General features: G+C 42.2%; 1 protein-coding gene across 2 annotated transcripts in view; it reads right to left on the reverse strand.

Moving 5' to 3' along the window:
- Positions 1-24,377, reverse strand: part of Vav3 (vav guanine nucleotide exchange factor 3) — a 353,521-nt gene that overhangs the window by 239,012 nt on the left and 90,132 nt on the right. For both annotated transcript variants that reach the window (XM_052179412.1, XM_052179410.1), the window contains exon 2: positions 23,883-23,999. In XM_052179412.1, coding sequence (XP_052035372.1) covers positions 23,883-23,999 — 117 coding nt within the window. The remainder of the gene's footprint in view (positions 1-23,882; positions 24,000-24,377) is intronic.

The raw sequence follows: 24,377 nt of genomic DNA on the forward strand, positions 1-24,377 counted from the left end.
AAATCAAAATTAGTAAGGCTTTAGAGCAGCAAACACAGGCACAAAGAGAAGCTGGCTGGCTGAGAGTAGGGCTGCCAGAGACTGCATTGAGATGACTAAGTTGCTAACACATTAATTTTAATTTTTTTAGTCAAAAACAATCAATTGGCTTCTAATAATGTGATATGAAACTGTACTTTTGTTGCTATAAAAGCCCTTCACTAAATGAACACAAATATTATGGCAGATTTGCAACTCTAATACGTAAGACTGTAGAAACATGTTTCCCATGACAATCTGTGGTGCAGGCTCAGTATAATAGGAGACACTGTGTTCCGAAGAATCGATCTCCCGGCATAGTTCCACCTGTTCTCACACAACTATAAATGTGAGTTTGTTGATGTCTGCTCTTTGTCAAATCTAGACTATTTTTTTTCTTTCACAAAACCAAAAGCTTTGGCCATAAAATAGTCAGGATGCGCGCAAAATGAACGGGAATGCAAGTCCATTGGCTGTGCCTCTTTCTAGTGTCAAGACAGACAACTTTATCCCAAGGCTTTGCTGGGCTTCCCATGGCGTGGAGTGACGGGGACTGGCTGCTCCCTGGAGAGCAGCAGGGGCTGGAAAAGGAGGCTCAGGAGAGGGTTCATATCACAAGGACAACCTCTCACTACAAAGTACACCACATGGTCGCTGCATGACTGGCATTCCCCAAACAGGAAGTGGTTTTATTTATTTAGTATGTAACAGCACTGCATACAATGAAAACTTGTCCTGAATAAACTACACCCACTCTGGTTTTTGCAGTGAAGCAAATGATCTTATCCTGTTTTGTGTGGGACTTTAGGAATTTGTGTCAATAGAGTAACACATTGTTAATTAAATTACCCAGCTATAAAGATAGACCATCTGCCCAATATAAAGAAATCTCCTTCTTTACTTCCCATGTCTTTGCTACAAGAGGGATGAGATTGTGAGGCGGGGGCAGCTTTGTTTTGAAATGTATATGAAATTTTCCTACCAGTAAGTTTTATTCCACTCATTCTGATCTGTCCTCCAAAATAAATTTTTAATCAGTACATTTATTAAAAGCAAAATCTAAGACCAATTTAAAACTAATACTATAAAAGAAAAAAGTACTAGGTGAGATCTAGAAACATGAGATGCAGCTAATAATATTTTCCTAAATCTTCAAGGAAATGGAGTCCCCTGAGCAGGAATATAATGGCTGACTGGTGACTGTGCTAGAACCCACAGGGATCTTCTAGACACAACTAGACATGGCTTTAACAGTCTGTGTCCTGTTTAAATTACTTCATGCTTTCTCCATGTGTTACTTGCATATTGGGTATTTTTATTTGTGGTTGTTAGGTTATCTATTTGTCTGCCTTTGTAGTGAGATAAAAGTCTTACAATTCATGATTTTGAGGACACTTGGGGAGTTTCTTGATGTGTGACGTATCTGTGGGCCTTCTGGCACACATTCTGGTTGATTCAGTGCTGGAAGGTCACAGTCCTAATACACACTGCAATGTTAGTGTGACAGCCCTTAAGCTATCTGAGGCGTATAAAAAGCCATGGCTTTTGAAAGCTCCCTGAATCATAGGAAACTCAGGCTTTATTTTACATCAAAAGGCCAATAAAATAAGCTCAACATGGTTCTCTTAAATAGTTCTCTTAAATAGTTTATCAGAAAATTAAAAGCAAAATATTTATAAAACTGTAAAGAAAATATTGAAACTAAAACAAGAAAACTTAACTATAAAGCGACCAGGATTTATTGAACACAAGCAATGACAATTACAATGACAGCAAACAAGGAGAGAAAACTAATAGTTTTCCTACTTACGATTCTGTTGTGGACATTTTGGTTTTGGGAGTGGATAAGTTTATAAAATAAGCATTATATTGAAAGTATAACATATAACATGAACCTTCCCAGCTTCTGTTTTACATGCCAGCTCTGATCGTAGAGAAGTCCATGACACTGTACAGACTTTATGGTTTACAGGTTTACTGAGGTGTGACTTTTTTATTTATCTTCAAGGTTTTTTTAATAATAAAGTCCATAAAATTAGAAATTAAAAACAGTATCCTTGGACGTATCGGACCTAATTATCAAATATCATGTCTAAACATTGATTCAACCTTTGTTAAATACAAATTCAAGTGAGATTTGTTTCTAGTCTGGACATTCAGCAGTATACAGAAGTATTGTTTTTTGTGAGGCATAAGTAGGCACACCCCCATGAGTCCAGCGCCATGAGAAGCATGCTGGGGGTGGTATTCGATCGAAGTGGCCTCTAAAGGTATCGGCTAGTGACTTTGAAGCCACATTTGTCCTTTCTGGAGCTCTGCCCGACCTCCATTTCCTGGACCCATTCGGACTCAGGAGTTTGTTATCTCCTGACCTCGACCAAGCTGAGACACATATATTTGCAAATTTTGAGATGTGAGGCTCATTCCCCATTAAGAAAACGTGGATGCACAGACAATGCCCACCCCGCTGCCAACCAACACTCATGGGACCAAAGGCATCCAGATCCAGATGCCAAGAGACACGTGAGTAGGCAGTGGAAAAGTGAAACAGAAGCAGAGCAGTGTATGCACCATGAAAAGAGGTGGCCCTGGAGACACAAACACAGCCTGACGTGAGCAGCCTGCCTGCCTGGCATCTTAGCCCATGTTGCCACTGAGAGCCAAGTCCAGTGCGTCCATGGTCCTGCAGTCGCAGAGGTCAGTGTTGATGTCTCTGGACCATGTAACTACCAAAGGCCATGTGGATGTTGCCAGTCTGGGCTGCTTATGTTGATATCCAAGGGCTATGCAGAGCTGGCCCCACCCCTCACCTGGGAAGTGAGCAAGAGAACTCACCCCACCCTTCACTGCAGTACTCAGGAGAGTAACCCCTACACCTCACCTGGTTAGCACAGTAGAACTGGCCCTGGTGATGTGTCATCAGAGACCTGGCCCTGTCCCTTGCTGACCATGTGGTGGCATGGGCTTGGAAGATTTGGCCCTGCCCCTCACCATCTGTGGCAGTAAGGATAGATTATGCTTAAGGATGATGATGTGAGCATATGAAAGCCAGCCACAAGGGCATAAAAACATAAGAGCTGGCCCCACTCCTCAAAGGCTCTGACACAAGGCCTTTGTGAGCCTGGGCAGTGACAGAGAGCTGAACCCAGGGGTGGCATGGATGCAGGAGAGCTGGCCCTCATGGACTGAGCATGAGAGAGTTGGGGGGACGACCTACTCAGCTACCACCCAGGTCCAGAGTCAGGGCTTTGAGTTGGCCCGCCCCAGCATCTACATCATCTATAAACTGCTGGAGGGCAGAGTAGCCCAGTCCTGCAGAATCAAAGCTGCGGGAACTCATGGACATAGGATATCTGAGAGGAGTCCTGGTGAGGATCTGGTATCAACAGTGTAGCAGAAGCCAGAGGCCTTGAACCAGACCATTGATTCACTGCAAGAAACATTTGCAAGTAAAGCTGTTTGGGCAAAAGGGAATACTGTGCAACATGATTCAGCGCAGCATCCTTGGCAAGATTTTGTTTTGGTTTCTTTTGGGAGGAGATTGCAAGGACAGAGAGCGGATATGGAAGGATGGGGAGAGGAGTGAGATTGGGCCACATGATATGAAATTCACAAAGAATGAAAATGAGTAAAATGAGTTTTTAGAAGATGTTATAACAACATAAGAAAAGATCCTACATTTATGAGCCATAACAAAGCATTTAGAAGACAAATGTGTTGCCTATTTTCAGCTCAGCAAATATGACATACTTAATAGATAATACATAGATCAAATGAAGTCAAATCTTTGAAAAGATTTTCAATCTTTGAAAAAAATTAACATCTGTGACTGGAGAGATGCCTGTGTGGTTAAGAGCACTGGCTGCTATTCCAGAAAACCCAGGATGAATTCTGGGCACCCACATGGCCGTTCACAACTGTCTGTAACTCCTGTCCCAGCAGCTCTGATGCCTTCATATGACATCGATGAGTGCCAAGCACTCACATGGTGCATACACATGCACGCAGGCAGACACTCCTGCACATAAGATAAATATAATCTCTTTGAACATAGACATCTAAGCTGTCTTTCCAGTGCTTTAATGCATCTCTCTTTTCATTATTATGATTTATAGTGGTCTGTTTGTATGCATTTGCTTTCTTTAGCTTGAAACTTAGGTTTTTTTTCCACAGTTCTACCAGATAAAGTGTCTAAGGATCGCTCATATATTTGCTCATGAACTAGCCTGATAGATATTTTGTAGAATTTAAGAAACTGGGAGATAAATACAATACTCTACTAAGCTATAAAAGGATAGTGTCTCTTCCTCTAATAAGCTTCTATTCTGTTCCTTCTTTTTAATTTTAAGTTTCTTCATTTTAATCTGCTCTTTATATACATATGTCTGTTGTCATGTCTCAATTTATTGTAGAAGTAAATAAAAGAGAAAATTAAGAAATTTTATTTTATTTTATTTTATTTTATTTTATTTTATTTTATTTTATTTTATGAGAAGAAGACTTAAAACAAACTTCATGCATTTGAAAAGCCACCCACAGGGTAGAGTGATACATGCCTATAATGCCAGCCCTTGGAGGGTAGAGGCAGAAGGATTAAGAGTTCTAGGTCAACCTCAGCTACACAGTGAGTGTGAGGCCATACAAGACCTTGTCTCAAAATCAAAAAGAAAATAGAAAAAAAGAAAAAAAGAAAAAAAAAAGGGAAAACAACTGTAAGATGTAGGGGGCCATGCTTATAGAAGACCCAAGAAGTTGGTGAAGAAGTTGTGATTTATCATATGTGAGCATTTTCAGTAACTCCATAAATAATGTGAGTGGTTCCTCCTAACTAGATCCGCAATGGGAACTGGTCCTACTTAGGCTATTGCTGCAGTACCACTAAGTCATTCAAAATTATAGAAGGGATCCCAACTGTGAATCCAACACAGTCGAGGAAAAAGGTCACTGCATATAGTTTGTGCATTTAGGAACCTAAATGTCTATTGCTTATCAAAGTCTCTAGGGCCAGGTGTTGTGGGTGGGACACAACTTTAATTCAGCAGGGACACATGGATCTCTGTAAGTTCTGGGCCAGTCTGGTCTACACAGGCAAGTTCCAGGCTAACCAAGGCTAAGTAGTAAGACCTTATCTCAAAAAATGATTAAGAAATAAAATAAAATAAAATAAAATAAAATAAAATAAAATAAAATAGAATAGAATAAAATAAACACTAGGGTAGCCTCTTGATCAAAATTCAAGGTACCATAAAGCCAAAAACCCTCTGGCTACTCTGGGGTGGTGTTGAGGGTACTGATTTATAGCATGTCCTTTTCATTATTAGATTTTACAGTAATTCTCCTGAATATTTATCTGAGAAACTGTACATACTATTTAACAATCAATAAATTCAAATATTATCCTATATATTCAATTATTATCAAATATACATACACACACATACACACACACACACACACAGATGCACGCACGCATGCATGAACACAGGCACTAATGCATCCATGGGCACTACTCTAGACTTTAACACATTCATTCTAACTTAACAGTTTCTGACTTCACCATGAACTGACAAGTCCTAACACCTTTACTCCTCACACAGTGTTTTGCTTCATCAGGATGGTTCATACTCAGAGGGCATTCTAACGGGTACAGAGGTGAGCCAGAGAAGGCTCTGTAACCAACAATGGATCCCTGCAAAGATGCAGGTGCATTGGGTGGAAAACAAGTGACTCAACAGCCTCCCTCACCAAGACTCCCCACAGCTGCAGAGGCCGCCAAGCACTGTGGCCTGCAGTTGTCACGTACATGCTTCATCCTGGAGCATACTTCCTGTATTAATCCCCCGCGGGCAAGAACATCTGTGCATTTCCATCCCCGCCATCACCACTATATTCCTGTCGGTGCAAGCAAGTCTTTAAACGAACTGGAGATGAATGGAGATAGAAAACACACAAGTGGGCATCACAGCTGAAGGATCCAAAGCTTAGAGCTCTGAATCGTTGCTGCTGGTGGGGACCAGCTACTGAGAGCCATTTCCCTGGAGTTCACCAATTATCCTTGTGAATGCCTCATCTATCATATGCAATCACTTGTTAGACTCACTAAAGGTCCCGTGTAACCTGGATAAGCTGCAACTTAGCTGTAAATCAGCGTGATGGGGTCAAGGATCTCTCGGCACGGCTGAGATGGAATATGGTCAGGGCAGCAGGAGGCTCACAGTAAGAATGTGAAGACTCGCTACAGCCTTGCAAATACTGACAAATATCCCTTCAACGACTGACAGCAGAAAAAGCAAGTCACTTGAAAAGAAACAAGACCGATAGATATTTCTAAGTACACTACAGGGACCAAGCTCCTGCTGAATACTAAGTAAGAAAGTAAAACAAAAACATCAGTCTATAGGAAATTTTAAAAGGGAGATTTTACTTAAAATCTGTTCAAGGAAAATACCTACTGGGTAGCTGAATATATTTACAGTAAGTGGATACAGACACCCTTGGTGTTCCCCATCAATTTTAAGCTGCTGCCAGGTGCACCTGTTCCTGCCCCAGTCTGTTTCCCTTCCCAGAAGCCCTGCTCCCCTCAAGCCACCTAAAAGTCACCCTTCCCTCTTTTGACTCCATCTCTCTGATCACATCAATTCCTAATCACCCAGAAGCTCTTCAGTCAGGCACGCCGCACATCTGCACCCTCAAAGCTCTGCACTGTTTTTGTACCAAGGTGCCTCTGCTTCACACCGGTTCTTCCTGCTGCTGGCATGACAACCGTTCCCCACAGCCTCCTCTCACGGACACAGTGCTTGACTCCAGCATGGAGTTAATGAGTTTCAGCTCACATCTGCTAAAAGCACTCATCAAACCCCACAGTGCACACCCAAAAGTCTTACATGTTTGCCTAAGTTCTGCTGAACCTCAGAACCTAGCTCATTTTGTTATATCTTATACTTGATCTGCAAGGATTATCTGTGAGGCTCCAACATTTCAAGGGGATGGATCCCTTTTCTGTTCCTTTCTGTAGGACATTCCCTCTAATCAGAGGTATCCTTTCACTTTTGCTTGGAAATAAGGCAGTATGTGATTAATAGTTCTAAGACCAGACAAACAGTGTCTCAGATTCATGCTCCAATGCCCCCTAGCTATGAGTTTTATATTTCTGATGATCATATTCCTCAGTCATAAAGTGAGGATAATGCTAACATAATAGGGCTGTTGTGAGGAAAGAAAATGACTACAAAGGACATAAAATAAGGTTACTCCCTTTGGCCAGTACTAGCATCCTGCCTGCCCTGTACAGACTCGGTAAAAGGGTACGACTCAAGGAATATTCCTTCACCATATGGGGGACAGAGCAGCAGTTCCCTTTCTTCTGTGTTTCCACTCAGAGGACCTTTTCTGTTGCTTACTGTAGCACTGTCATGCTACACCGTATTCGTTGGTTTCAATACTTATACCCTGTGTGATGCAATGCATTTCTTAAAAAGAAATTTAAAAGAACCTCTGTTCTAAAAGCCTCTTCAAGAGAGAATACGTTACACATGAACAACCAAGAGCTACAGTGAAACTCAAGTCATCATAGAACAAGAAATACAATATCCAGCTATTAGGTTTTTGATGAGTGCGTGTAAGTTAAGAATCACAAGTCATGTGTATGCATGTATTAATAAACATGTAGTTCAATACACTGCTGCTACACAAGATACATACATACACACACACACACACACAGATTTCTGAGTATATAGTATCTTAGTTAGGGTTTCTATTGCTGAGACAAAACACCATGAAAAAAAAATGCAAGTTGGGGACAGGTTCATTTGGCTTACATTTCCACATTGCTGTTCTTCACCAAAGGAAGTCAGGGCAGGAACTCAGCCAGGGCAGGACCATGGAGGCAGGAGCTGATGCAGAGGCCATGGAGGGAGCCGCTTACTGCCTTGCTCCCCATGGCTTCCTCAGCCTGCTTTCTTATAGAACTCAGGACCACCAGTCCAGGGATGGCACCACCCACAATGGGCTGGGACCACCCCCATTGATCATCAATTTAAAAAGGAAAATAAAAAACTTACAGCTAGATTTCATGAAGGCATTTCCTTAACTAAGACTCCATTCTCTTTGATGATTCTTAGCTTGTGTCAGGTTGACACACAAAACCAGTCAGAACACGGTCACATAGATATTTGAAATTCAATAGAAATTAAAAAAAAAAAATCTAACCGAAAGATTTGCTATTTATTCTATGGAAGAACTTAAAAGTAAAAGTCACACTTAAACCCTCAAACCACATTTCCAGTTCTGCAAATACAGTATCAAAGTGACACCCTGCATTTGCTCCTCTGTCTTTGGAATACCTTTCTCGCTCCCAAGTATGGGCAGAGCTGAGGTCTGTATGCCTTCTGGGAGCTTATAGTTCTAAGAGGCAGTCACTACCCCTGAAGGCGGAGCACCCCAGGTGAAACAGAAAGGCCAATGCATGGGCGCTTTGGAAGAGAATTACACAACTAACAAGCCACCAAAGGGATGTCATGCAGAATGCCAAAATGCCCTTGCCAAGAAGTGGCTGTTTGCCCATCCGAAGGGAGTTTAGGATTAAAAAAAAAAATAAGATCAATTTGGAGAACTAGCTTAGCTCCAGGGAACATACTGGGAAAGGCAGAACCAGAATCTAATTAACGTTTCCTCAGGGACTTACTGAATATGTAAGGAAGTGCAGTAATAGAGTAATACTCCTGTCCTTCTCTCAGAAGGTCTGAGCGTCTCAGAGCTTTTCCTTCCCTCTGCCTGCCAGGCTTCCTTCAGGTGCTCAACCTTTCTCTTGGTTTACTTCCTCAATAACATTTACCACTACAACTCTGTAATTATCACGTTTGTTTATCTTTCACTTCTTTTGATTCTTCATCTCAGCAAACTTACGAGCCAGAGACCTAGACCGCCTGTCACTGCAGAAAAGTGAATGCTAAGATTTTCAGAGTAGGAGGAGAGAAGAAGGCCAAATGGACCCCTTATTCAAAAAGAACACTTGCCAAGACACCTGTTGGTGTTATATCTCCATCCGTGGGTCCTAAACCATGCAATCTGCCTCTAAATAGCCATCCCTTACTACAGTGGTGGCTTGGCCTCGCTTGTATGAGAGGTGTTGCTGGAGTCATTGTGTGAGCTCAATGCTTTCTGGTGCAACACAGTTCTCTCTTCTACTCATGTCTGTCATGAACAACTATAATGTGAACACGAGCTATGGCCCTATCTATCTCCCTGTATGAGACCCCATGGCGAGCAAGTGCATTTCTTTCTCTTCACAATTTTATTGACATGTGATTCATTATTGTCATAAATCTGATCTCAGCAGCATGGGCACATAACATTTTGTTTTGTTTTGTTTTGTTTTGCATGTCTTGGGTTAGGAACTTTCACCTTTCAGTCATGAAAGTCACTTTCATGACTTTTCTTTAGAGCAGCATATTGCCCTTTAAGACTTTTATAGCTGGTACAAACTCCCCCTTTGTAGTTTTCATTAGAATGGCCTCATTTACCCAGGATCAACCACTCTGAAAATAGTTAATGGGAAATTCTAGAAATAAACAGTTATTAAGTTTTCTATTGCTAGTCATCCTGAGTAATAAAACTTTTCAGGTCACACTACTCCATACCTCCTAACTCATTAGTCATCCCTTTGTCCAATGTATCTACACTGTAAATAGAGCCTCCCTGTTAGCTGCTTGGTAGCCATCTTGGATATCAGACTGATTGCCACCATAGTGTAGGCTTATGTTTAAGTAACTCTCATTTAACTTAATAACATCTCCAAAGGGCAAGAGCAGTAGTGGTGGGAATCTGGATATGCCAAACAGAATCCATAAAAATATCCTTGTAAGTGAAAAGGTAAAAGATCTCAACCTAATTAAGAGGAAGATAAAAATGTATTCTGAGGTTGCTAAGGTCGATGACAAGAATGAAACTTCATCTATGATATTGTGAAGGACAAAGAGACATGCACTAGTTTTTCTATGGAAAGTCACACTATGAATATTATATCCATGATATGTAAGTAATTATGATAGAGAATGCATTAAATTTGTATCTATGCATATATTTATATGTAAGTATATATGTGAGAGGGTTCAGTACTGAGTGTTCAGACATCCACTGAGAGTACTGAATGGATCCCTCTCAGGTAAGTAAAGGAAGGATTGCATGGACATGAGCACTGTAATACCACAACCATCTACCTGAAAACAAGATCCCTACCAAATGGCTACACACACAGCCCAGATAATGCTAGACAAAGGGATGATCTCCAACTCAGGTTAAAATGAAATAGCATTGGACGCTTTCACTCTACTCAAAACAATCAACCATGGTTGTGCCCAAGACTTCTTTTGACTCTATTAAAGCAGGGAAATCGGAAAGAGCTCTGAACGTTCCCTAGCCTGACCTATCAATGATCCCTGTTGCTTCAGCTCTGTTCTTCTCATTGGTAATGGATAGATTCAAAACTTATGAGTCCATTCTGCAATTTGCATTTAACATTTTATGGTTACGTTCAAGCATTGTTAACTAAAACCACAGAAAGCAAAGCTGTGGGAGAAACACTGTACTCCAAAGTTCCCCTTATTCTGTGCTCCACCCAACTCAAATTGCTTTACCCACAAAGTCCAACCATAACTCCTCAGTTCAACTCCACGAATCAGGGATCATCAAGATGGCCATTTTCACACACTCACCACGCTCATGTCACCTGGCACAAGGAATGAAGGAAATTCCCATTTACCTGATTCCATAATCTCAAGGGAGAAACAGGATTTGATGAGGCAAAGTCAGTTTTGCATGATACAGAAGAGGAGAAGATGAAAGTCTTTGTCAGAAATAGGGACCAAGCAGAGGCAAGACAACAAAGGCCAAACAGAAGAGGGCACAGCGCTGCCTCTCAGAACCAAGCAGAGGCAATGGTCTGGATAAAGTATATATCCTCAGAGTGGAAGCAGGGTGAGTTATCTTGAACAAAATCAATAAAAACAAGGGGCTAATAGATGTGAGGAGAAAGGAGCATTCCATGCAAAGACAATGATATAAATAAATATTAATCTAATAACCCATGGTGACTAGTAATTAATGGGGCTAAAGCAAGGAGTAGGACAGTGGCAGGAAAGAGGAGCATGGAAATGGTCAAGCAACACCCCAAGGTGATGGCACATCCCTGCAAGACCAACATTACAGAGAGAAGGAAGAGGGTTGGAAGTTTTACTCCATCCAGGCCCACACGATGAAATCCTGTCTCATCAAAAATAGAAAGCTGAGTATCGTGGTACACAGTTATAGTCCAGCATTCATGCATGGAGAGCAGGAACACAGAGACCACAACAAAATGGTGCCTCAAACATCAATCACCAGAGCTGGGAGTGTAGCTCAGTGCTTAACTAACATGCCGAAAAGTACCACATTCAATTCCCAGCACCACTTAAACCCAGCGTGAGGGTGCGTTTCTATAATCCCAGCACTCAAGAGGCTCGGTCTTGGATACATGAAGAATGTGAGGCCAGCCTGTTACAGGAGACAGTGGATTAAATGAAAGAAAAGGAAAGGAAAAGAAAACAGGAAGCAGGGCCCGGGTTGGCCGGGAGGCTCTGTTTAGATTTTAAAGGGGTGTTTTATTGTCTTATAAGTAGCAGGGGTCCACTCTCCAGTTTTTAAATATCCAAGTGAAACTGTCAGAATTGAAGCTGTGGGAAATTACTCTGAAGATTCTTTTGGAATGACTTGGAACTGAAGGCAAAACAAGAAGTGACTTCACCGCATCAATAAGAGATTTCACAAGGCAGAAGTAGGTCCCAGTAAAGACGTGCTCCTTACCGTGTACTTCCTGGCAGGATGAACCAACAGGTTTACTCAAACTAAATGAGTTTAAAGAGTAAAGAAAGGTGAGTTTTTACACAATAAGTGTGAAACAACCACGCAATACCTAAACAGCTAACCATACACAATCAGGAGAAAGCCTAGACTAAGCGAGGTTTTCAGAGCCTGTACTGCTACACTTCACAGAGCACACAGTACCTCCCAAACTTTCTCAGTGGAAAGCTTTCTTCCCAAGCTTCCTTATTAATATTTCTCAGGACACTAAGGCTCCTTGAAAAATTAATTAGGATATGCTAACCTAGAAGTTTTCAACTATGTGAAGAGTTCTTGGTGACTGTTTACTATTTATTTATTTTTAAACTGGCTGCAAGACCATTAAAAAGGTAGATCACAAAACATTGAACTTGAAAAAGCACCAAAATATAAAGCAAAGATGTTTTAACCATGTATATGGGGTTATGTAAATGAGAGTGGGGGTTATTAAAAAATTAACAATAATAACAGGTTTCTGAATGGGCAGCAGGCAAAAATTAATTCTAAATTTAGCATGTAATGAATGCAAAGTGTCTCTGGCAGTGCTTACCCATAATGCATCACATGGCTTGGCTGCAGTCTTCATTCTGAACACACAAAGCACACATGCACACACACACACACACACATACACACCACATGCATGCACACACATAAGCATGCATGCATGCACGTACATGCAAACACACACACAAAGCATACACGCGTGCACACACATACACACACACATACAGATCACATGCATGCACACACATAGGCATGCATGCATGCACCCACATGCAAACACACAACATATGCACATACTTCACAAGCCATTAGGCCATGAAATACCAACAAACAGCCAGACACATGTCAAGTTCAGACTCAAGATCACTAAAAGTTACAAACACAGCAAATTTTCATTATATGTAACAGTTATTGCAATATTTTCATTTTACACACAAAGTTTTTCTTCTCTCATAAAAACAATGATATAATTATGAAAAACACAGGTTTTTAAATATTTTTCCTACATCATTCTCAGCATGTAAGTGTCAAGCTAGATTATCTTTGGATTTTATTACCTTTAGGCAAAAAAAGCACATACATCTAATTAGTATGCAAATTTGTTCTCAAATTTATTAAATTTGAAAGAATTATTTTGGCATTAATTAACAATTTATTACCACTTAATGTTTGATTTGTATGTCTGTTTTATATACCTATATACCTGGGGTCATGAAAAAATTTCTCCAGCATAAGAAGGTTGTGAATATGAGTTTAAGAAACCCTGGTAGAAAGACTCAACAGGGGGGACATTATCCAAAATACCCAACAAAGGGGAGATAGAACCTGTAGAGACCATATCCAGTGGATAGGCATGGCCCCCAGTTAAGGGATGGGGACACCCACCCACCTCAAAAGTATTAATCTAGAATTCCTCCTGTCAAAAGGAAATGCAGGGACAAAGAGTGGAACAGAGACGGAAGGCCAACAAGATACTGCCCTACCTAGGGCATCTGCAGACACCAAACCTAGACATTACTGCTAATGCCAAGAAGCACTTGCTGACAGGAACCTGGTAGAGCTGTCCCCTGAGAGGTTCTGCCAGAGTCTGACCAATACAGATGTGGATGCACACAGCCAAACATCAGACCAAGTGCGGGGACCCCAATGGAGAAGTTAGGGTAAAGACTGAAGAAGTTGAAGGGGTTTGCAACCTCATAGGAAGAACAACAACATCAACCAACCAGGGACTAAACCACCAACCAAAGAGTACATATGGGGGAAAACATGGCTCCAGCTGTATATGTAGCAGAGGACTGCTTTATCGGGCATCATTCGGGGCTGGAGGTCTTGGTCTTGTGAAGGCTCCCAGGGTAGGGAATACTAGGGTACTGAGGCAGGAGTGGGTAGGCGGGTGGGAGAGCACCCTCAGAGAGGCAGGGGGAGGGGAGGGGTTAGGGAGTTTGTGGAAGGGAAACTGGGAAGGGGGCTGACATTTGAAATGTAAATAAATAAAATAACCAATAAAAATGAAGAAAAAAGAAACCCTGGTATAAAGAATGCCCTTTGCATGGGTCGGTTACTAGAATTCTACAAGATGTGGTAAATATAGGAAACTTCCCCCAGGCATTCAATACTGCTAAGAAAATAAGACAGGTTGAGACATTGCTGGAAAAGGTTGGTGCTGTCCTGAAATCAGGGAGAGGAATACTACTAATGATGCATTGACTGTGTTAACAGCCAGTCTCACACACACACACACACACACACACACACACACACACACACACATACACACACACACACACACACACACACACAGGTGTGGGGGTGGGAGGGGAGACTGAAAGCTGTGCTCCCCTTCTCTGCTTAGATAGGCAGAAAAGGGGCCTGGAAAGGAAAGCTCTTTGTAAAGGAGTAAGCACTCCAGAGCTCCTTCTTCCTTGTAGAAAGACAAACCAGATTCTCCTCTTCAAGGAGACAAAGTCAAGGAGGACTTTGTATGCGGTTGATTGACTCCTGGCCTTTGCGTCAATAGACTGGAAGTAAGCTGACTCATAGGAAAAGGTCAGGAGAAATGGAAGATGTCCAGAGCTGTCCTGGAACTGGAAGTTCGTACCTGTATAGGGTACAGAGAAGCAAGATCTGACCCAAGCTTGCTGGTAAGAATGGATTCCAAGGATGCTCTGAACAAAGTCACTGCAAAGACAAGCGGGGCCTCAGCAGGCTTGATGGAGGGAGCAGAGTGTTGGGATGGCTGGGCTCCTTAGGTTGTTAGGGTGACGGAAGAAAGAACACTGAGTACCATCCCAGAGAACACGCTGCAGCAGTCTGCTACCACCCCAGACTGGTAGAAACCATCCAGATCAATTCTGTCAAGGGCTCTGAAACCACTGGGGCTCTGCAGACTACATGACTTCTGAAAGCTTTGAATAATTTCAGGCAGGTAAGACTTCAAAAGAGAAACATGACACCACTAGAAACTACTAGTAAGAGAGTACAAACAAATTACCGCAAGGAGAGAAAGACTCTATTTTCACATCAGTTCATCTGGTTACACATACAACTGTTGATCAATGTGTGTGTTCTAGACAGGAAGACTCTTTCGAGCCTCCCAATATGAAGTCCCTAGAGCAGCTGGGAACAGGAGAGGCTTGGGAGACTTTAGTTAGGCAGTTTCTTATGACTGGGAAAGCCAGGTAAAGAGTTGCAGAAAATGATCCAATAAAGGCTCTCAAATATCACATGCAGGATGTTAGTGTAGGTACTCTGAAAGGTGAGATTTCCACTGTCTATCAGGACTGGAAGTAAAGAATAGGATTATGGAGATGATTCAGTCATCCAAGTACAAAGGGCTGGGAAGCCAGCCAGACATTACATCACAGACTAGGCAGACAAAGGTTCTTGGTCCATTATGTATATACCCTGACCTGTACAGGTCAGGTTGGAAAGACAGAAAGGTAAAAACACACAAATTGTAGGAAGTAACCTTAGAAATAGCACTAAATAAACTTATCACAGGGCATTAAGGGCTAGACAGACACGTTATCTCACAACGGAGGGTTGGCTTAATAGCAGCAGGTTGCCATTAATAATAAGTGTGGGGCTGGGGAGAATGGGTGGCAATTTCTACCAAACAAATCAAGTAAAAGCTCTTTTTAATAGTACATTAATTCATTATCCCTTGATTTCCTCAGCATACCCAATGCACGTCAGGTGTTAAAAGCCCTACCCAACATTTACCCTGAGTCTAATCTGATGTAGCTACAAATTTAATCCATATCCTGGAAAGAAAACGTGATGAGCTCAAGGCACTAGCTGCCTTTAGTGGCAGTTGTACTACAGAGCTCAATATCTAAGTCTCTACACAAAAACATTCAGGAAAACACTCCTCTATGAGCCAAGGACAGCACAGGGCATGACCAATGAATATGTATTATCATTTCATCAAGCCAATTATGAGCAAATCTGGCACTGCCGTTCTCCCTACCCATGGCCCCTACCCATGCCCATACGCAGCACTCTGAATGATCTGTATTAACGCAAAGCACTAGCTCTAGACTTGATTGAAATCCATTTGCTTAATCATTCTTTGGGCAGTAAGCCAGTCATTTGTGTCACACAAAAAAGTATGGTTTATTCCATTAATAGACAAAGAAAGAATCAGAGGGTTCAGGTGAGGTCACTCTAAACTCTATAGGGTTTGCTGACTTCTGAAGTCATTGTGTCCAAGTCACTATCTCTGCTATTCATGCCCAGGTGAGAGAGGGCTCTGGAATGCCTTTATCCTGTCCTTTTCCAGTCAATCTAAATCAGCCACATGTTAGTCACATGCAACCAGCAGATGCTCTTGTTTGCATTTCCTTGATTCCCCAAAATCAGAAACAGAATGGGAAAGGCTCCTGATGGCTGTGACCCACTGAAACCCAAAAACCTTGATACCCTATGGGTCAATGAAGAAGGTAAGGTATTACCTTGAAGCTAAGCACTGTGTTTCTGTTTATCGTTCATGTGTGCGTGTGTGTGTGTGTGTGTGTGTGTGTGTGTGTGTGTGTGTGTTGGGACTCTTGTCTCCTTCACTAATGATGGATGGAATGACTAAGCCAGATGTTCTCCACAGTGTAGGAACAACAAAATAAAACATTTCTACATGCTTAAAAGCCTTTGATTTGTGAAACACACCAAATTAATTTCTGTCACTCCTAGTTGAGGAAACTAAGAGAAATTGGCTCAAAGAAGAAAAGACTGAGGAATACATTGGCTGGAGTCACGGGAAAAGCCACAGGCGTGGGCATTCAGCTCTGGGCACAAGATGGCATCAGGCTCCTCCCAGGCTCTAGTCCCTCTGAACCAGGAGCCCTTGAAATGAAATGTGAAAGCCAGATGCCTGCAGCTCCTCCACGCCTCGCAGGCCCAGAGGCAACACTTATAAATCAGAGGGAACAAAGCAAAAGTGGAAGCACACAACATCCCAGACACCATCACACTGGCAAACGCAGGGGTAGCCCTATGGAGCAACCCATGGGAACTAAGTGCAGAAAGGGAAAGGTTGCTTACCCAAAGGAGAGGTGAGGTCACAGGAGGAGGAGAATGGCCATACAGAATACTGCTGGAAGAACGCCGTTTACTTCCTAACCTTGCCCCTCCAGTGATAATAGTTCTTATATTTAATTCAAAAATTGAATCCCAGATGTTTATCAGTGAATCTCAAACTTATTAAAAATAATATTAGCCAGGTCCCATGCCCCAAGTCTGTCACCCCAGGCAAGAAAACAGCAAATCCAAGGGAAGCCTGAACTATAGGATGGCTTCAAGGTCTGCCTGGGTATGTTAATGAGATCCTGCCTCAAAAGAAGAAGTAGAGAGATAGGAAGTTAGTAGCAGTGGCTGAAGATGTAACAACAATGCAACAATACAGTGAGTTACCTTCCTCTCTAGCATGTGTAACTAACTCCCTAAGCTCTACCCCCAGGGCTACAACAGAAGGAGTAAGTAAAATCAAACATAACATTAGTGATAATCCTAACAAGGAATGTAGTAATGGCTAGTGTTTACTGGGGTATAACCTTACACTTATGCTCTCTCACTTTACATCTATTAATTTATTAAGTATACACTGATCCTCAACTTATAGATTAGGGAATAGTCAGGGAGGTCAAATTAGTCCCTCAAGAATACAGCCCAGAAAGGAACCCAGAACTCAGACCAATACCCACTTTAGAAACACCGTTCTTACCCAAATTAGAACTTAATCTCTTCCAAGTTCTTACCCAGTGCAATGCCACACCCCTACACTGACACTCTGGATTCCCCTTGATGTCACTGTCCTGAACCTTAATATTTGAGCCTGTCCTACAGGCTATTGTAACAACCTTGGGCCAGGTGTTACCTTGATTCAAGAAAATGTGTCAATCAAATCACCTGACATGGGCAAGTTATTCTACAGTCCCTGGATTGAAGGACACAAAGTCTGTGGGTCAAGGGAAGCAGGAACAGAGCTGGCATTAATCCCTCTGCTGGATAGGCTGGAGGCCCCCACCCGCATCCTACAAATGGCCTCATTCATGAAAACCCCACCTTCCCAGGCACCCCAGATGCACCAGCTGACAGCACGGGAGGAAACACTTCCCGACAGCTTGAGTTCATCAGAATGGCATGAAGAGCAGTAGCAAATGCCTTCGGCAGGACATGGAACAAGAAATGTCCAGATCCCAATAAACGGTCTGATCATCATGGAGCACGGGACTTCCAAGATGCTTCTGCAAGTGGGAAACACTCTTTAAGAAAATGTATGCCTTAAGCAAAGAAACTAAAAAGAATTTACTTATGGCTGTGATCAAAAAGGCAGAAATGGATTCATCATTTTGAAAAGTTAGAAAATAATGAATCATTTCAAAATATAAACTTAAAGCCGAAGAGAAACTACGTATGCCATCTAAAAGGACAACGGAGCTTCTCCACAAAGCAGGCTGGCTTCTGCCTGAGAGGAGGATCCTGCACTTTCTTCAGCAAGCTACAACCCCAGAGTGACCTGCCAGTCTCAGGGTCTCTGCTGTTTGCCAAAAGAGTCCCAAGTTACCAAGCTCTGCCCTGGTCCGTGCGCAAACTACACAGAGTTAGGAACAGCAGTCACTCTACGCTGGGGCTTATGCGGCATCCTGATCTTTCTTCTGACAGATGAGACAATCTGTAATTAGATTCAATTAGAATTTGTGTTGATGTTAATTCAGAGCAAATTGAAGTGAATTGGCATTGAATAAAGAATTCAATACTAGGAACCAGGGAACTGCTGAAGGGCAAAATAATCATAAGCCATTCTAGAGCACTCGAACTGTGTGCTCTTCGCCATGTCATAAGAGAAAAATCATCACTCATCTGGGTTGATGGACATTTTTCCAAGATATTCCTAATTTCCCACAGCAGAGACATCCATGTCAAGTCTGATTCCAAACATGTTCCTGAAACCAACACTAAAGAGGTTAGGCAAAGACAAGAGAACTTCATGGTGTCACCAGGGGGCAAGGGCAGAGGGGACAGCTATAAAGTATCCATGCGCATTTGAGAACCTATGAAACCTCTGTCTATCCAGACTTACTCACTCCTAGCATCATTATGTTGTGCCTCACATAGCATCCTGAATCTTACCTTCCTCACCAATGAACCAATCAAAAACTGGATCCAAAGCCAATGAGTCTCTTGTGCTTTTTAATATAAACAAACAAACAAAAAAAAATCTTTTGTTTCTTCTGCATGCTCAACCTCTTCCCTGACCATCCAGTGAGACCCAAATCAAGGAAAACAGAGAAGATAAAGAGGAGAAAGGCCAGAATATCTGAGCCCAGATCCTGTTGTCATCCCCAAGACAATGGCCTCACCCTCACTGTCTGACTGAACCTCTGGGCCTTATTTTGCCCATTCAAGGAATAGGAGCATTTACAGGCTACCTTCACAATGCTTCTGAGAATCAGGAATCAGTGGTAACAAAGACTCTGAAAACTTCAAAGTGCAGTAAAAATATAAGAAATTATTATTATAATTCTATTTCTAGACCCCAAAGCTGCCAAATAAGTGTGGGTTCTAAACTTACTATTAGTAGGTTTAAACTTTCTATTAGTAGAAGTTGAAACACTTCGACATATGTTAGTTAGCATAGGTGACCCAAGCAGCTGCACCATCAAAAGTCTCACCCCAGAATAAATGAAGACTCCCCATCACTGCTTAGATGGCATTCCTGCTTAATATCCCATTCTTTCTACTACAGCAGTTCAAGCAGACACAGTCTGATTAACAGCCTCCTGTGGAGCCATTGTTAAAGTCCTTATCTGCATGCAGAGTTGTAGATTTTTCCTTTCTTTATAGGTGGAGGTGTTTTCTATCACTTCTCTATCACCTATTTTTCTCTGAATCTTCCCACAGGTCCAAATTTTTGAACAGCAGAAAGGTTTTTGAACACAGGTTTTATTTGGGCTCCTTTCCTCTTTTGGATCCCCATCCACAAACAAGACAACATTTCTATCTCATTTTCTCTTTCATCCGATTTACCTGACAAGTCAGAGACTGGCATAGTGGGTAACATCATCGTGTCATTTTCTTGTCTTAAGAACTCCCTTAGGATGCCACATTCTCTCTGGGCTGACAGCTCAGCCTCAGCTGCATGTCTTAGCTCCCACAAGAAAAGCCATGCAACAGAGGCCACAGCCGGCTTGAGATCCCATCCCACAGATGCTGCTATCAGGAGCTGCAGTAGATTCTCCACTCCCACTCATCAAGCAGGAATGTGGCTCCATTCCCTAGACAAGAAGACAACCACTCCAGGATCCATCCTCTGGAAATGTCCCCTCTGGACGTTGGAACCTGGAAAGGAAGGTTCGGCTACAGTTGCCTACCTTACCGCCATTACAGGGACTCCACGATTGCTGCGACTAAGGAGGAGCACTGCTTCAGAGCAGACAGAGAAAGACAGCCATGTCATGACAGCCCACCATCAGACAGCTCAGCTAGCTGCAGCTGCCTGTCTCCTTGGCTGTGTAGTTGTGGGGGAGGGGCTGGGGGTTCACTGTTCTTCCCAAACTCAGCATCAGTTCCATCATGAGCCTGCTGACTAGGTCAAGAGTCACAGAAACCCTTTTCCCTGAGGAACTCTAAATTCGTGCACACCCCTACCCCTCCTTACAGGACTTCAAGGACAAACCAAGTATGAGTTCACAAAAATCCAGCCTGGAGGAACAATGAGCTTATTGCCCTTAACTCTAGACCATGGATGAAGGGTTACTTCCCTTCATCCCCATGTATGGATCCCTTCATCCATGGAGCAAGAATGAACCTATGGCAGCGGTAAAGTCTTGCTATGGAAAGTCTAACCTCAGCATGGATGACACTTCCCCATGGCTGCACAAAGCCCCGTGTAGTTAGGACAGAATTACATACAACTGACTGAGAGGTGAAGACATGGAAGTCCTATATATCAGGAGAGTGTCTGATGAGCCACCTCATCCCCTCCTTCTATGAGTTAACTTTAACAATCAACAAGCCAGATCTCAGGCCCAGCTGCTCTGATGAAGTTAATGACTATTTATACCACAGAGGTGATATGCTGCAGCAGGGCCTCACGCATGCTAAACAAACACTCTACCACTGCACTATTATATCCCAGCCTTCTCCAAATCCTGTTTTTATTCATATTCCCAATATTAGAAATTATTATGTTATCTCTGATTTAACATTTCTTCAATACTAAAAACATATAGAATTGCATGAATTACTTCAGGTCTATCACTTCCAAAGCAGGATCTATCAACAAGAATAGAGGCTACATAGCAGGATTTGGAGATAAACTACGTCCACATATATGCAAAGCACCAAAGAGTATGTGGACTGTTATATTCAAGTAACCATGCTTGAATTGTGGGACAGTGGCAGAGAATCAACCAGATCTGAATTCAAACCCTTGCTTCATCTCTTTGTAGGCATGTGATTTGGGGTGCAGACTCCCTCTCTAGCATAATGAGGAAAATACTAGCGCCCCCTCCTCAGTCTAAGAAATTAATATGTACATGAATTTTATAAAAGGCTTTGTGAATGTTCAGTAACTAATGGCACTGGCTGTTTTATTTGCAGTATTTAATAGTAGGAACCCAACTATATTTCTATGTTACACACAGTCTAGAGAGAGAGATCATCAACACAGGTGCCAGCAAAAGCTGACGCCTGTAGAATAACAAGCACAGGTTCAAAACCAGACCTCCATGCCAGGCCTGGTCCTTTCCCGGTCTTACCACTGTCAGAACAAAAGAAGCAACCAGAAACAGAATAGAATGCATTTGTCCACAGAAACTGAAGAGTTCATTCCTTTACATTCAAGTTTTTTAATCTCAATTTTTCTCCAAAGCTTCTATTGTTTCATCAATCAAACAGGCCATGTAACTCCACTAAAACAAACCCACACTTTTTAAAAAGTCTTTCTGTAAGTTTCCAATCTTTATAATTGTATCTTAGAAGTTTAAATAGGGAAGGGGGTGGTTCCGTAATACGTTTTTAAAGCCCATTTTTTTTTTCATTTTTCACTTCCTTAAATTGTTTTCATTTTCCATTTCCTCAAAAGAGGATGTACAGGACAGGAGGAGCACCTCTCTCAGCCTCCAGAACAGCCTTGCAGCGTGGGTCCACCATTTGTACCTCAACAGGATTTCCCTATCTTCACTGGTCACGAAGCGCAGTCATAAACAGGCTTCCCTTTGCCTACTCATGGCCTGGCTTTCTGTTTCCTTGTGCTACCATATTTTATCCACCATCACTTTACTTGTGACCCCAAGTCAGTTAAATGACAGCTTGCCTGAGATAAAAGCAATCCCTGTTATTTTCTCCTCCATTTCCTTCCACATTGACAAGAAGCCTGAGGAGGGCTGGGAATTATTCGGAGATCACAGAATGACTCCAGGTCTAAGCCAGAAAGAGGCTCAGCCTTCAGCCTCCCCACATGAAAGAGCTACCCATCTTTGTTCAAGGCCAGCATCAAATCCCTAATGTTTCTGTGACAAGTTTCTGCTAAGTGCTTGGGTTTTATTGTATAGCCATATATTACATCTTAAAAGTTAAGTAAAATGCCAGTCTCAGACAGATATTTGGGAAGATACTAGTACCCAGGTTAAAGGATAAGAATGGGGAACGGAGAGATGGCACAGTGGTTAAGAGCATTTGTTGCTCTTGCAGAGGGGCAGGTTGGATTCCTAACACCCACACAGCGGCTCACAGCCATATGTCACTGCAGTCTCAGGGACTCTGAGGGCACCAGGCATATTTACGGTGCACAGATTTAAATGCAGACAAAGCACTCAGACAAACATTGGCTCTTGGAACTAAGAATCAAAACCAAAGCCTTGCACGTGTCAGACAGACTTCAAAACACAGAGCTGCACCCCACACTCAGCATTCTCTTCTTCCTCTTCATACATGAATACTTTCATAATGTAATGCAGTAGGCAGACTCAAGGCTGCTCACAGGAAAGCGATTTGAATTCATATCGTTTCATTAAAAATGACTAATTTTTGAAAGTATGATTTTAATTTTTAATAATTCATTTATGAGGGCGGGGTGCCAAATTCTCTAGGATGCATGTGAAGATCAAAAGACATCTTGCAAGAGTCACTTCTCTACCCCCCCCCCATGTGGGTCCTGGCATCACGTGTATGTGGGTCATCAGTGTTGATGGCAAACACTTATACCCACTGAATAATCTCACCTGCCCAACAATATGATTTCCTTCACCATGGATTTAGTATTCACCAGAGTAATAACATAAATGTTAAAACTATTGCCATGTGAAAATATCATTGAAATGCAAGCAGCTGGACAATCTCCCAGCAATGCTGTAGCTCACGAGAGCACACACACGTCTCATATGTGTGAAGCCCTGGCTTTGTCCCAGCACCACCCCATACCCGTATTTCATTTCTTTTCCAAATAATTTTCAAAGTGTTTAAATTAAAGAACAGTACACTTTCAGCTTCTCGTCTTCTTAAAATGAGGTGCCTTGTATACAGGTAGAAGGCTGGAGGAAACTGGGATTGGCCCTGGGACAGAAGGGATGGGACTCCACCCTTGGAAAAGGAAAGAGCCAGAAGCACTACCTGTGGATAAGAGATGCCCCTGCGTTATGCTACAAGGACTTCTGAACTCACTTCCAAAGTTGTTGCTGCCGCTTGATCCTCTTCTTTGGAATGGGGCTTATGCTTATTCGCTAAGCCATTTAACCAAACAATGCAGATACATGGACCGCTTAACACTTTGATTTGGTAAATACTCTCCAATGAAAAACTAAATGCTAGGCAGGGGCAAGGGATATAGTTCAAAGGTTAAGCACTCGCCTAGCATGTACAAGACCCTGGTTCAAGCCCCAGACCTAGAGAGATAGAGATAGAGATAGAGATAGAGATAGAGATAGAGATAGAGATAGAGATAGAGATAGAGATATAAAATAATTAAAAAGCAAATATATCAGTACCTTTCCAAAGTCTCGAACATCAAACAGGTCAAATGCTTCAAAAAGTTCACTTTTCCTCATTCCAAACGTGTCACAGCAGGCGGCCAGAAATGTCCGGATATTCTTCAGACAGAGAAACTGAGGAATGGAAAACAGTAGGATATAGTGAGTACTTCTGAGTGCGACCTGTCTTCAGCCCCACATAAGCTACAATGAGAGTGTGAAGGAAAGACCAATCCATTTTTCTTGTTCTGTTTTCATGTGTAGCCGAGTCATAACAATGTACTTCATATACATAGTGCACATTCATCATCTTCATCACCCATTGTTATCTCTTGTCCCCACCACCTTCTAGCTCCCTTCCTCTTCCCAAATACCCACCCCCAGTTTTCATGTCTTTTTAAAATCTAGATTCTGCGTGGCAGACACAATCTGCAATGGTTAGATTTATACATCTCCTGATTGCCCTTGATCAGTTCAGCAGTGCTGTGAACCGGCTGTGACCAGACAGACACA

Source organism: Apodemus sylvaticus, chromosome 4 (assembly GCF_947179515.1).
Source record: "Apodemus sylvaticus chromosome 4, mApoSyl1.1, whole genome shotgun sequence".
Classification (NCBI taxonomy): domain Eukaryota; kingdom Metazoa; phylum Chordata; class Mammalia; order Rodentia; family Muridae; genus Apodemus; species Apodemus sylvaticus.